Raw genomic sequence first — 14,333 nt, forward strand, 5'->3', positions numbered from 1 at the left:
TTTCTTAGTTGTTTCCTCCAAGAACAAGTCGTCTGTTGCGCTTGATTACCTGGTTCAATCCCTTCTCCAACTTCTCAGTCTCTCGCCGAGCAGCCGCAAGGGCACCCTCTGCATCTTCGACGCTCATCAGGGGCATTCCACCGACACCCATGCCGAAGTTCTTTCCACGCTCTTCACTTGACATTCCAGCTGAGCTGAAGTCCTGCATCGCCCGTGCTCCATCGGGAGGGCTGTAAATACCCACACCGGCGGCAGCATCGGGGCCGTAGAAGTAGGGGGCGAGAGAGTTGAGACTCGCAGCAGCCGCATCCTTAGTAGGGGATGCTCCCTTGGGAAATCCCATGTTTGTAGCACCCAGGTTGAGGCGAGGGAGAACGTACTGGTTGATGTAGCTAAGCGCGTCCTCTCGCTGAAGCTTTCCGATGGGGTCTTGAGACTGGAGCTGGGCAGTGGCGGGGAAGATGTTGGGTCGTCCATTGGGCACAGCCCGGCCCTTGATCAGAGAGAATGCTCCACTGCCAGGCTGATGTCTAGGGGCAATGAACGATCCGGGGTTCTCTGCCGTGTTGGCAATGGCAGCTTGGAGTTCCAGAAAAGCGTCCTCCTCCTCAGGGGTCAGACCACGTATACAGTCACCGTTAGGGGTAATGAGCATGCGGCTGCCATCGACGTGGAATTGCTTTCGGACAGGCTTTCCTGCACGCAACGCTGCAAGATCCTCATCTTGAATCTCTCCACATTTGCATGAGCAGTCTTTGCAATGCTCGGCCTTGTTGGCGTTGTTCTTAGCAGCACTGTAGTCGGTGCGAGATGAGCCATTAGCGATGGGCTTAAACAAATGGAGTTTATCGACACTCGAAGCCCAGAGAGTGTTTTTAATCTCAGAAAAAACCGACGACGGATCAGGCTGTGGTCTTGCAGGTGGCTCTTGGGCATCAGGGGTAGACTCCTTGGGAGACGCTGGAGGAGGAGGAGCCGATTGAGTCTCGGCGTCCTTTGTTTTGCCCTTAGATTTGATTGATTTCTTTTGAGAAGTCTTGCTCTTGACAGGCTTCTCTTCTGGCTCTCTTTCGGGCTCCTTGACGGGCTCTTGTTGAGACAGTGACTGGGATGGCTCGTCTTTGGGGGTCTCGGGGATAGTAGAAGCATCAGGCTGGGCCGCCTTGACAGGCTTTTCCTTCTTCTGTTTCTTCTTCCGTCCCATGATAGGAGCATGCACTTCTGCCTCTGCAATGGGAGCCTCGGCGATCAACTTTGTTTCTTGCTTCAAAACATCTTTTCGTTGCTTTCGCTGTTGACTCTTGGTTGTGGCTCTTACCGCAGCAGACCCAATCCGGCTGGGAGGTGGCGAGCTTGCCCGAGAATGGGTCACAGAGGCAGACACCACGGAGGCGTTATCACTAATCATCTCGCTGGCAGGTGTGTCTGGCCTGTAACTGCCGGAGACAGCCCTGGAAGTGCCTGACAACGCAATCGATGCCATGGTCAAGGCAGGAGAAGCAGGAGGAGGTGCCTCAGCCTTGGGGGTTGCAATGACACGCAGTGTCTTTGGTGCCGTGCGTGTGACGGGGGATGCAATTGCGTTAGACGAGGGTGTAGGCAAGGGAGGAAAGGCCGCCGAGGTCTCTGTTGTTGACTTCTCAGTTGTCGCAGATAGCTCACTGGTCTTCACAGCCACATTCTTTCCAACCTGAGTGTTGACAGCAATGGGCTTCTTGTCTGCTGCCTGGGACGATGATGCAGTTTTCACTTCCTGGGCCTTGGTCTCCTTAGCCTTGACTTCTTGAGCCTTGGTCTCTTGAACCTTGGCCTCCTCCGCTTTGGTTTCCTGGGCCGTGCTCTCTAAGCTGGCTCCAGCCTTGGCCATCATTCTGTCCACAATCCTCTCAGCATGGCGTTTGGCCTTGGGCGTAGCCTTGGGTGTAGGTGTTGCAGGTCGACTCTTGTTCTTGGATGCATCCAAAGCCGGAAAGTCCTCATCCTGTAAGAAACTTGCCTTTGTAAGCTTGGGTTGCGATTGCGTCGTGATCTCCCGTGAGAGTCCGCTTTCAGCCGCCAAAGACTTGATGTTCTTCTTTGCTTCTGAGACAGGTGTCGCTGGCTTTGGCTTTGCAGGCGACTGGTCAGGCGTTAAAGAACCTTGTGAGAGTCCAGGGGGTGGCATTCTAGGCAACGCTGGCACAATGTTGGTGAGTTTTGCATGACCTTGGGTAGATGGAGGTCTCGATATGTTGGCTGGTAGTCCTGGGGGTAACGACAAGCCCGGGGGCACAGAGGTGCGACCTTCCAGACCAATTGGCGGCAGTACAGGGTCGTCAGAAACTAGAGCGTCGACAGAATTCGTAGCCTCGTCCAGGGATGGGAGCTCATCATCTGAACGCTTGTTAGCACAAGTTCAGTCACTCGGTCTGAATGTAAAGCAAAACACAAAGACTACGCTACGAGAGCAACACCCCATTTATATACAAGACTTTGGGGACGGGGTCATGCTACGGCGACCAAAATCGTCTTCCACGGGGAACAACGAGAAGAACAGGCGATTTGGAGAGAATAGAGGGCATTGCTATTTCTGACCAAGGATACCGCCAAACCTAGGCGGATGAAATCGACATTTGTTAACATACATAGGGGGCTTGTGGAAGACGATGATGGCTTGCCTGACGTGAACCCCCATGCGCGGTCATCCATAGACCGGTAAAAGTCGGAGGAAGGAGACTTGAGATATTCTCTCGTCGTCCTCCGTTTTCCCCAATAAAACATAGATGACGCCTGATGCAAAAGCTGACCTCCCAGAACAGCATTAATCATGCAAATGGTGCTGAATCAAGATGCGCTTGAAACTCGTGTCCCCCGAGGACGATGAAAGGCAACTTTTCTCGCCCTAACCCTGATTTCCGAAGAACGCCCCCCTTTGTGCATGAAGAAGAAGAAGAAAAAGCCGATACCAATGAGAGGATACCAAACATCACCCTCCCAGACTGCAACAACTCCAAGAAACATCAAAACTACCACCTTCCATAGCCTGCATTATACATCATGTTGTGACTGTACCCACCTTGACTCTGGCCGCCAAACAAGCCCTGTCCGACTCCGGCGCTGCCTTGAGACTGGTGCTGCATTCGCGCCTGCAAGATACTCGGGTCTGCAAGATCTACTAAGCCACTCCCCCCGGAGGAGGAAGTGTTAGCATGTCTGTGCTTCTTTCCCTTCTTCTTCTGCTTAGAGCCCATGTCTTGGTACCCTCCAGGTGTATTACCATAGAGAGGCGGCAGGAGCCCGGAAGAAGGAGCTGGGGTGGAGGTAGAGGATGGTGGGTACTGGTTTGAATAAGAAGAAGGAATCATAAACTCACGCTTTCCCGCGTCGTGGGACTGGTTGTTACCAGCCCGACCGCGGCCGATTAAACTCTGGAGAAGCTCACTCGAATTGTCCTTGGGGGCGCCAAAGCCCTGTCCACCAAACTGACCGAACATGCTAGGAGGAGTGCCGGTTGACTTAAGACCAGGAGGAGGTCCAGGCATAGAGGCACCGTAAAACTGACCGCTGCTCTGCGATGGGAACGTGTTGGGCATCATAGAGGATTGCTGGGCCATGATACGCGGGTTGGCTGCGACCTTAACGTTGGTAGAAGAGCTCGCGTTGTCGTTGGCAAAGCTGAATCGAGAGGACTGACGGTTGTGGCCTTGACCTTGGCTTTGGCCCTGATTCTGGAAAGCATTGCTTTGGCTGGTTATGCCAGGGGGGGCATCGCCAAAGCCGCCCTGAGATCGAAGATACAGCTGCTGCGGCGTCATAGACCGCGAACCAGGGTTCCCCGAGCTCTGGCCAAAGGGTGAAGCTCCGGTGAGCGAAGGTCCAAAGAGCCCGTCAGTAGAAATTCGCTGGATAGGAGGCTGGGTACTAGGTCGACGATCGAAACCTCGGTTGTCACTAGAAGTATCACGATCCTCGGGCTCTCCTCCAAGAGCAAGGCTGCCACCGGTCTCGGGTTCTCCTTCCGATGGCTCACGAACCTCAGGTTGCTCTTCCTGTTCCCCGGTCAAACGTGAATCCTCCTCTTCTCGCATAGCCCGGCGCTTCTCACCACCACGAGGATCGAACATAGGTGGGTATTGGTCTTCGTCAACATCAGGAAAGATAGGCATGGGACAACTTTGCAATGTCTTGTAAATCTCCTTGAGCCATGTATCAGGCGACTCTTGAGTTGGTGCCGGTGATTCAGGCTCCCGGGCCCTAGACGATGACGGCCCAGCAACTGGCTCCGCTTGCTGAGGTTCCTCTTCCTCCGACTCATCCTCGTCTTCCTCTTCCACTGCTTCTTCTGGTACAGGCTCTGCGGTGACAGGTTGAGCTGTTGAAATGGCAGGGCTAGAAGCAGCACCACTGGTAGCAAGACTGCCCCTACGACTTCGCTGTGGATTGCGTGCCCAGTTGGCTGAGGAAGGTAGAGCTGATCCATCGGCACCATTCTCAGAACCCTCTTTACTAATGGAGCGCGTCATCGGATGGGATACGACGGGGGGCGGCGTAGGATGGGAAATTTGTTGTCGGGAAGCCGACCGTGAACTACCTCCAGGGAGAGGCCGTTGGGACCCTATACTGTTCATAGAGGACAAGTCCTGTCGTGAGTAACTGTCCTCCTCATCGCCCTGTTCATGCAAGAACATGCAACCAGGATTGCCGCATTTTTCATTCTTTAGCCAAGCTGAACAGTATTTCGTCGTGCCGTGCTGCGCTTTTAGGACTCGATCACCGTTGTGGGATCCGTGCACAGCTTGGATACACCGCGTCGCTTCTTCCGGACGTTCGAAGGTCACGTAAATGCCAAGCGACTGATGTTGGCCATCAGAGCTCTTTCGGTTACTAATGGATATCTTTTGGATATTTCCGTACTGGCCGAAGAACTCGGGCTTTCGTAGCGTCTTGAGAAGTTCGTCCTCTCGAACTGTCGGTGCGAGACCCGTGATATAGACCAAGTTCTTTTGGACAACACGAACGCCGATCAGATTCTTACGGTTCTCCTTTTCGGCTTCGCGTTTCTGTAGCTCTTTTTGTCGTTGATCCAGAGCTCGCTTCTTTTGGTTCTTTTGGATATTGGCCCGAAACTCGGCAACTCTTTGGGGGGGTGGTCAGCATAGCACCATGGTAGCAGAGGGTTCATCATACTCTTCTTGCGTAACAACTTTCCACTGTATGGTTTTTTCGTCGTAAGGTCGTCGGCAAGCAGGGCAAAGGCCGTTCATGTTATTCTTGATGTTGTTAAAACAAAACTGGCACACCTGTAACCTCAAAGTTAGCAAACGTGGCCGGAAGGTCAAGCTTGGCTGTCAAAATATTGTTCTTGTCATACCTGGTATCCACAAGGACAAGGTCTGAAATTCCTATCTGAAAGATCAAACTCTTCGATGCAGAGGGGGCTATCAAGAGGTCAGCTTTGGGTACCAAACATTACTCAAGGAGCAGTGCGCTGCAAGCGCCACCCCCAGGCGGGCGGTGAATCATACCAGGTATCCTCCTCATCTTCTATGAATGAATCCTGTGGCGCCATTGTGAGAAGTTGTAATTAAGGTGAAAGGCAAGAAATAGTAAGTGCGGGATGCGATGGGCGGAAATGGATATGTGAGTACAAGGAGAGGAACGATGTTTGGTATGCATCGAGGCTGCGGGAAAGTGAAAGATGGAAAATACAGCTAAGCTATTCTCAGTCTAGCTTTCCAGCTCGAATCACGTGTAGGCATCTTCGTCATTGAAGGTCGACAAAGGACACGTAAAATAGCGGGGTACCTGGCTCCCGGTGGTAGAAGCACTGGGGGTAAAGTATAGTGTTATTGTCGGCTCAAGTGCGGGAAATCTCATTCACGCTTCTGCCGCTAAGATTCTCGAGCCAATGCTTGAGGCATCATTACCAACACCGTAAGGTATTTCGTCTCGACGACATCTTGCATCGCCAATTGGCCTCGAATCGTCACACAACCGGCCATGGCGACAAGCATTTCTCGAAGCAGGGCGTTGGCCTCAGCTCTACGACCCGCGAAGTCCTCCGTCCAGCTCCGTAACGACCAAGCAATCCGTTGCTTGTCCACCACTGCCCGTCAATATGTCGCAATGCCGAAGGAGTCTCCCAACCTGCGAAAGGCCCCTCGAGATCACCCCAGCGTCCTGAAGGCCCCGATCGTCAACCCTGCCGACAAATACCAGAGCAAGTCCGACAACATGCACCGTTATGGTGCCTGGTTGATGGGTACTCTGCCCAAGTACATCCAGCAGTTCTCTGTCTGGAAGGACGAACTTACTATCTATATCTCCCCCTCGGGTGTCTACCCTGTCTTCAGCTTCTTGAAATGTTCGTGGCACGTCAATTGGCTACGAGGCAACTGCTAAAACATGACAGACAACACTGCAGCTGAGTTCACCCAGGTTAGCACTATCACTGCTGCGGATTACCCCACGCGCGAGAACCGTTTCGAAATCGTCTACAACCTTCTTTCGGTTCGTCACAACTCTCGAATTCGTGTCAAGACCTACGCCGATGAGGCTTCTCCTGTCCCCAGTGTTACTGGACTTTTTGATGGTGCCAACTGGTACGAACGAGAGGTGTACGACCTTTTCGGTGTCTTCTTTGCCGGTCACCCCGATCTCCGACGAATCATGACCGATTATGGTTTCGAGGGTCACCCTCTGCGAAAGGACTTTCCCTTGACTGGTTACACTGAGATCCGATACGATGAGGAGAAGAAGCGTATCGTCACCGAGCCTCTGGAGCTCACCCAGGCCTTCCGTAACTTTGAGGGTGGTTCCAGTGCGTGGGAGCCCGTTGGAGCCGGACAGGACCGCACACCCGAGTCATTCAAGCTGCCAACGCCCAAGCCTGAGGAGAAGAAGGAGGAGCCGAAGAAATAAAAGGGTCCATGTTCGCCCCAAGCTGTATAAGATCCAATGTCATTTGTTAGAAATATCACCTGGTTTTAGCATCCATCCAATCCAACCCGTATATCCGCCCATCTATTTTAGTGGTGCAGTCGTCATCCATAGTGTCATAACAGATACGCACGCAAGGCGCTAACTTGACAGCATCGCCCAACGTGTGGAAATGGGTGGTGTACACCGCTGGCTGATAACTGACAGTGCCGAGAAATGCGCCTGTTGATAGCGTTACATGTGGTCCGGGAGCCCGTCACAACCCCTGGGTGCGGGCAAGGAACTGATTGGCACTACTTTAGGAAGCGAAGCTGACAATCTTGGACTGATTTGCCATTGCGCTCCCCGAGGAAGCACGACATGTCAGCTTTCATCATAGTCTTATATGCGGCTCCTCGATAGATTCGTATTCTAGTCTACTATTCCGTACCCCTCCCCATAAAAAGTATATCGAAGTATAATTTATATACCTAGAGCTCCCCCCTGCTCAATTAACTTCCTTCTTTCATACTCAATCTTCATACCACTATTAATATTCAATTCACTGTTGTTTCCGAGCCATCTACATACACAATCAATCTGAAACACATTTTCTTACTTCACTTCTTCAACCAATCATGTCCAGTCAGACCAACAGTGCAGCCAGCAGCCCTATCAAATCGAGAAGAACCTCATCAACAGCATCAAATGAGAGTACTCTAAGCCATCACGAGATGGAGTACATGTCTCTACGCGATGAGAACCTCAGCTACGAAGATGATGTCGACTTCCACATCTTCATTGATGCCATGGACCGTGTCGACTCGCTTGTCACAGAAAGAGTTCCCCGAAGAGGACGAAAGGAGTCAATAGGCCGACTGTTCAACGGACTCAACAACAAGCTACGCCGAGACAGCACATCAGGACCGGCAGCAGTGCTAGAATAATCTTGACGCCAAAGGCTCCATCAATGATGTCGTCTTCTCGCTACCCCTTACAGCCAAGCCATCAGGATTTTGAGCTTGGACCATGGTTCGATCTTACCTACACCCGAATAAGAGATTGTCTAAGGTATCTATGTGTACGATGAGTTATTGGGACCGCAATTGGAAAGGGTGTTTCTTCATTTACGGGCAATGAGACTTTCATTTTCTTCTTCTTTTCGCCTGGTCATTCACAGGATGTACAATATTACCTTCGTACCCAGCCGTGCCGTTCATTAGACTCGGCCGATAGTCGACAAGCCGCAACTTTATTATATCAACGCGCAATGCAACATTCCTTAACATGCCGAAAATGTCTCTCCTTGGAAATAGATCGACTTCTTTATGCTTTTCTAGACTTGCTTTTTCCCAGCTGAACGGAAAAGTGAGGGCGCTCATGATGAATTCTTGGAACAGTTTTGCCTCCACCAACGCCATTTGCCGCCAAGGAGTCAAGAGTCAGGAGTAACTAATAGTAAGGGGCAAAAATGTTGGGATTGGAGGAACAACAAATGAACCTACAACCGTTCATTTGACCCTCGTCACTATCTACCTAGTACCTACTAGGTACAATGTAGGTATTGTTCTTGGTGTCGATAACTTGTCTCCATATACCGAGCAGACCAACACCATATCGCATGACACAGCAGCAATGCAGTTGCCAAGAGTGTTCCTGTTGGGCCGTTTTTGGCTGAGGGCCACAACGGTGGAGCGTTGTAAATAGACTTCAACCACGAGTTGTAAACTCTGAGATTGATTGATTGATTAATCTGAAGCCATCAACTTACTCGCCACTTGGTGAGATAGATCTTCGGCGACTCGGTAAAAATAACACGTTAGCTTTTTTCCCTTCCAGGCAGAATAGACTCTATTGCCTCTAATCCAATATTAACTCTCAATAAATAAGCCATTTAATATATGCTTTTATCATGCGTTAACCATTCGTGGTCAGAACGTGGATAAAATCATAAAAAACACAATAAAAAACACACTATGTCCCCTCGGAGAGGATGTAAACTCTGAGACGGTTTGAGTTTATTACTATGCGATATGGACTTAGTGACTAAAACAATATGTACTTCTCACCTCGGCATCATGACAACCCTTGTTTCTTCAACTGGCCGGTTTAGGAAATCATCAGTCTGACTACCGGAACAATAGCAAGACCAGGACAGAATATGGTGCCTTGAATATAACCCCAAGCCTAAATACAGGAAGGTCAAGTTGCATACCTATTGGGTGTTTTTTCATAAACAAGAACAGAGCTCAGGGTCGATTACGAGGCATTCGTCAGGGTCCTACGTAGACAGATAGTTGAAGCTGTCATCTCTTCGCTTTGTGGACCTCATGTAAGCGCCGTCCGCTGATCACTGCTGCAGATGGTTACCTGTAAGCGCGTGTCTGATCATACTCAGGGTCCATTCTGGTTTGACTTCTGACCAGTAATGAAAAACATGATTCGCAATGTTAGCAACGGCTGGGCTTCTCATAATCCTCCTGGTTTCTTTACCCACCCATTGTGATCAATACACGGAAATAGCCATGTAAATGAATTTATTGACCTGTTATTCATTCACAAGATAAAAGTTTTTCGGCACTTGAGCATATAACAATGTATTAATGTTATAGTACTTTCGTGATTTGTTTCTTATTCTATAGTATAGTCTGCTGTTAGCGTGCATACAATGACATCGAGACGTTCGATTTGGTATCAAGCATTGCAAAAGAGCGATCGAATAGATAAGTTCCATTTCTATATTAGCTACCTACATCTCAGCTATACCCCTCTAGGAAGCTTACTGTAAAACTCAGGGTTTCGAGGCTTTGGCAGAAGGCCTTATTTCTCTCGTAACTTCACATCTGGAAACGTCCGACAGCAGAGCCTTCTCGACAAGTCCATTATGCTATCATTTTATCAGTTCTTGGGTATCCCATGTTGTTCCATCTATCATCTGGACTAATCGTTTTGGTGCTGGTCCCTCTCTATAAGGTTAAACTTTGTTGGAATTACCACGAGGGAAAACAATGCAGTTAGTCACCTCCTACTTTCAAGCAAGAGACATGAGGCGTTAATTCTGACATCTCTAACTGCTATACTGAGCATCAGATACGCCGCTGTAACTACAGTTCTCTCGTAGGCTACCTTAGCTTTCGTCATCGTTCAGCCTCGATTCTCCTGTTCAATATCTCTTCAACTGGTAAACTCTGGCCTGCTAAGACCGGATGTAAAAGTAAAGGCAAATGATGTACACCCCGCACCGACGTTCTGATCATTACAACATAATATTGTCAATCGCAAGTCTGACCCCCTCTGCTATTGTACGGAGTGATAATCCCTCGGAACGGATGGTGGTAAGTTTAGATGTTCTGGGAACACCAGACTATAGTCTACGCCAAGGGAGCCTCAGTAGGAACCCAAATTGGGCTCTATGCATCACCTAGGGGATCTAAGCCCTAACTGTAGTATTACTGATCAGCTGAGACGACTTAGCCGATTGCCCACAGTCCTCCACCAACATCGAGGGATGTCCTGTTTCATCTGTGATAAGGTTGTGGGAGGTTAAAAGAAGCTTCAGCCCCCAGCACACAAAGGTAGAGAACACCAATAAACACATTCGGGCAATATGATTATCCCCCTCACTGTTGCCTAGGGGTCATATTTCATCAACCATACTTTATTGGTGGCTATGGTTACAGTTGGCACAACAGCACCGCGATCCCTCCAACCTCCTCTATATAACTATCACGAAGTATTCTCTTGATTATTCGTATGGGGGTGCTTCAGGGCGATAGAGCAAGCACTTCATGCTCTCGGAAACTTGAGAATGATGTCGGCCGTGAAGACTACTTGCAAAGTCTTTCTTGTATCAAACCGAATATAAAATATCATTAAACAATAAGGCGCATATAGTTGACAGGACGAACTGCTTCGCATTACATTTAACCATGCCTAAGGACGCTTCCAACATCATATACTAGCAGTTCTATCTCTATTAGATCATATCCTACAGCTTCATACCTCATGCTGTTCCTGATCGTTGTTGACGACACCATCAACAACAGTTCAAGACATATGTGTCCAGCACCTTGAGTATTAGTCTCCCAAGGAAAACGAGCTATTTTCTCCTCCCATGCCAGACAGTCCGTCGCTTCTTCAAAGATAAACGCTCATCCCAGTGCTCCAACAAAAACTCCACCAAACAGTATTGCAAAGACTGACAGCGCAGGAAACCCCAGGAAGACCAAGACAGACTCACACAAGATTGCCTCCACGCCAGTCTCGTGGCCATTCTTCTTTCACAAAGGAGAAAAGGAAATCGGAAGTGTATGTTTGCAAGCCTATTACGCCCTCGTGCGCTCGTCTTCCGGAACTCCGCCATATGCTAGGGCTGACTGAAAACGCTGAACGCTGTCTGAGGCACTTGCCCCGGCAGCTAATGATAGTCGGTGATGATAAAAACATTAACATATATAATGATCAACTCTGCGAATGAGCTTTGCACAACTACTCAGCCTGTTACCACATATCCTCTCGCCCATCCTCTCGACGATCGTTCCCATTGTCATGGTACTGATGGTAGTATTCCTTGGATCCCGGTCCGTACCCTTCTGGGTCGTCGTAGCCATAGTCTTGGTGGTGATCTGTGCCATGCTCATCCTCATAAATCTGAGCATCGTCAACATAATCAACCTCTCCGTTGCCAGACTCGCCGTATTGTACCGCGGCCTATAGTTGAAATTAGCAAGGTCGTTTACATTATTGTCTAAGCATTTCTTACACGATGATAATCGAAGTCGTATTGGTCCATGGCTTCTTGGGCTTCTTGCTCTCCCTGCATTTGCTGTTGAGCCAGGTATTCCTGCTCTTGTTGCTTCCGTCGAGCTTCCTCTTCCAAGCGTTTCTGTTGCGGCGAAATGGGCACGTTCATCTGAGGATGCATCGCCTGAACTATAGCCAGGTAACTGTACATGAAATTGCTCAGTAGAACTTGGCTGAGCAAGGGCCGACGGGGGTTGGCCAACTTGATATGAGCCATTCGATATATCGCTCTCTCCTCGAGAAGAGGAAATCTTGTCCAGTGGTAATCCACATCAGGGACTAAGGGCTTATATACTGGCTCCTCGGGAACCTTGAGGTGTTGTGTCTTCTTCGCATTTCGCTCTTTCTCCTCCTTCTTCTTACTTCCACCAAAGATGGACGAGAAGATACTGCCATCCTTATCCCTCTTGGAATCACTCTTGCGGTGGCTCTCCTTCTTTCGTTCTTCCTGCAACTTGCTTTCCACGTTGTCACGGTCAAGGACTAGACTCTCGCGGCCCTTGGGAGCATTTTTATCAATCGACGTTTGAATAACATCCAACCGTACGTTGTCTTGAACTCTTTCGCCGAGTGATTTGGTCTTGGACTTCTTACTCTCTTCTTTCTTCTTTTCTTTATCATCACTTGTACTCTTGAACCATTTCCACGCGCTTCCGGAGGACTTGGTCGAGCTTGAATCATCGTCCCGATCCTTCTTCGATTTCTTTTCGGATTTTCGCTCATCCTGGTTCAGTGTTGGTATGAAAGTGAGGCTATCAGTTCGCGATGAGCCGCTTCCAGGAAGTAGTGAGGGGTTTGCCGCAAGATTATCGTTTAAGGATTGACTTTGGGGATATGATGATCGAGAGGTCTGTTGTTGTTGTGAAGGCTGAGACGCAGGCTGTCGACCAATGCTTCGTCGACTTGGGCGGCTAGGTTCTTCCTCTATTACGGGTTCGGGTTCCGACATTCTTTGAGAAACAGGGTGAGTCTTTGCATTTTGAGACGATGACCGTTTTGGAAACTTCTGTTCATGCTGATCGTGAGCGTCTTGGTAAGTTGAAGTCTCAATCGTTGGGAGACTCGGTGAAGACCGGATGGGTAGCTGGTCTTGAAATGTCTCTGCACGTTTGAGGTCGCTGTTGTTGGCCCCATGTCTTGTTTCATCATACGAATCGAAATCTTCCACTGACTCCTGAGAGAACTTGTGTGATCGCTTGACTGTGCGATTTTGTTGTGAGTAGTTGTCTGCTACAGGTTCCGACTGGACTCGTGTAAGACCGTGGCCGGGTGGTGCTTCCAGAGGAGCAAAATTCGAATCCTCGCTAGGTTGTTGTCTATGTCCAGACCGTCGAGCCAGAGGTCCAGTACGTAGACTACCGCCCTTGCGATATGTTGTTCGAGTTGATCTCCGCAGTCCCATACCTGGGGCAGCAGGCAGAATTGGCATATCGTCTGCATTACTCTCAGGTCCAGAGGGTGCCACTTGAGATTCTTGAGCAAATTTCTGGACGGCTTTCGTGGGATCTTTGACGAGTTCTTCCAGACTGAGTTCATGGCTGTGGCCCCGTGAGCGTTTTCGATCTAGTCGCTCAGCACCATCGACGTAACCGAGAGCACCGCCCTCTCCTGAATTGTCTATCTGTCGTGACAGCATGGACTTTTTTCTTCTTAGACCCCCAGCTCCCGAGTCCCCTTCACTGGTATCGGTATCGGCAGATAGAAAAGAGTCTCCAGATCTTCGTCTTATCGAATGAACCCTGTTCTCAAGGAACGACTTGAATTCGCCGGGAGCCAGCTCTGGATGCACTCTAGCAGGCACCCAAAGTAGCCTTGAAGGGTCGTTCTCATCGTCGTCACCGCTCGGTGCTATAGTCGGCATAGCCATTAAAGACATGGGTGGCATGTCAGGATCCTTGTTGTTTCCAACATCCATCGACAGCCTCCTGAGGGCCTGTAAATTACTCAACTCCTGAGCGATGTCATTCGGATTATCAATGTTGGTGAGAGAAAATTGCGAGTCGGCTTGAACATCGCGAAGTGAAAGCGTGGGAGATAACGGTGATTTTGATCCTTGTTCAAATGAGTTACTTCGCTGGCCTTGTGAAAGTGGTTGAGGGCGTTTGGTCGGGTCGCCATTAACAGGTGATGTCTCGCCGGCGGACGATTCGGAATCAGTTCGCTTAAGTCCTCTTCGTGTGTCTACAGACAGGAATCGATCATCTGGAGGTGGTCGAGGGAGCGATTCTTGATAAGGTGTCGGGCCGCCTATGAAGCTCAGTGGACGATTTACACTCAATGGTCGACCACCTTCTGATCCTGAATCGTCCTCATCGCCATACAGGGTGCCAATAGCCTCGGTGACATGATGGCTCGGATCAGAAATCGAAAGTTGATTGGAATGGCCGCGTCTGCTGGCAAAACTGCCGCCAACATCGCCGCGGGGTCGAGATGATGTCTATACATACAACAAACTAGGATCAGCATGGGTGGCGACAACCTGAGAAAGCCGGGACGATATAAACAAAAGAGCGCAATTATGTCAACTGCGCATAATTGTGTGTTCCATATAGAGAAGTAAACGTTCGGCGAATGTGAATATTGACGTACCATCATCGACGGCTGGGTGGGCCTCAACGGAGGCTTGCACGCCC

At 49.7% G+C, this 14,333-nt stretch overlaps 4 protein-coding genes across 4 annotated transcripts; 2 read left to right on the forward strand and 2 right to left on the reverse strand.

Annotated features, from left to right (window-relative positions):
* Positions 1–4: 4 nt before the first annotated feature.
* On the reverse strand, positions 5–5,548 carry FSUBG_2554 (CCR4-NOT transcription complex subunit 4; the record flags this gene model as incomplete). The annotated part of the gene is made up of 5 exons (XM_036680339.1): positions 5–2,373; positions 3,056–5,115; positions 5,167–5,279; positions 5,351–5,417; positions 5,505–5,548. The coding sequence occupies 5 exons, from the start codon at positions 5,546–5,548 to the stop codon at positions 5–7; spliced, it is 4,653 nt and encodes a 1,550-aa protein (XP_036541823.1).
* Positions 5,549–5,979: 431 nt separating this feature from the next.
* FSUBG_2555 (NADH-ubiquinone oxidoreductase kDa subunit mitochondrial) lies at positions 5,980–6,900 on the forward strand (the record flags this gene model as incomplete). The annotated part of the gene is made up of 2 exons (XM_036680340.1): positions 5,980–6,343; positions 6,392–6,900. The coding sequence occupies 2 exons, from the start codon at positions 5,980–5,982 to the stop codon at positions 6,898–6,900; spliced, it is 873 nt and encodes a 290-aa protein (XP_036541824.1).
* A 635-nt stretch (positions 6,901–7,535) lies between these two features.
* Positions 7,536–7,844, forward strand: FSUBG_2556 (uncharacterized protein; the record flags this gene model as incomplete). Its single annotated transcript, XM_036680341.1, has 1 exon — positions 7,536–7,844. The coding sequence occupies one exon, from the start codon at positions 7,536–7,538 to the stop codon at positions 7,842–7,844; it is 309 nt and encodes a 102-aa protein (XP_036541825.1).
* Positions 7,845–11,397: 3,553 nt separating this feature from the next.
* FSUBG_2557 (SNF5-component of SWI SNF transcription activator complex) lies at positions 11,398–14,295 on the reverse strand (the record flags this gene model as incomplete). The annotated part of the gene is made up of 3 exons (XM_036680342.1): positions 11,398–11,607; positions 11,660–14,137; positions 14,290–14,295. 3 exons carry the CDS (start codon positions 14,293–14,295, stop codon positions 11,398–11,400), a joined length of 2,694 nt encoding a protein of 897 aa, XP_036541826.1.
* Between the last annotated feature and the right edge of the window lie 38 nt (positions 14,296–14,333).

Source organism: Fusarium subglutinans (assembly GCF_013396075.1).
Source record: "Fusarium subglutinans strain NRRL 66333 chromosome Unknown NRRL66333_c0000023, whole genome shotgun sequence".
NCBI lineage: Eukaryota > Fungi > Ascomycota > Sordariomycetes > Hypocreales > Nectriaceae > Fusarium > Fusarium subglutinans.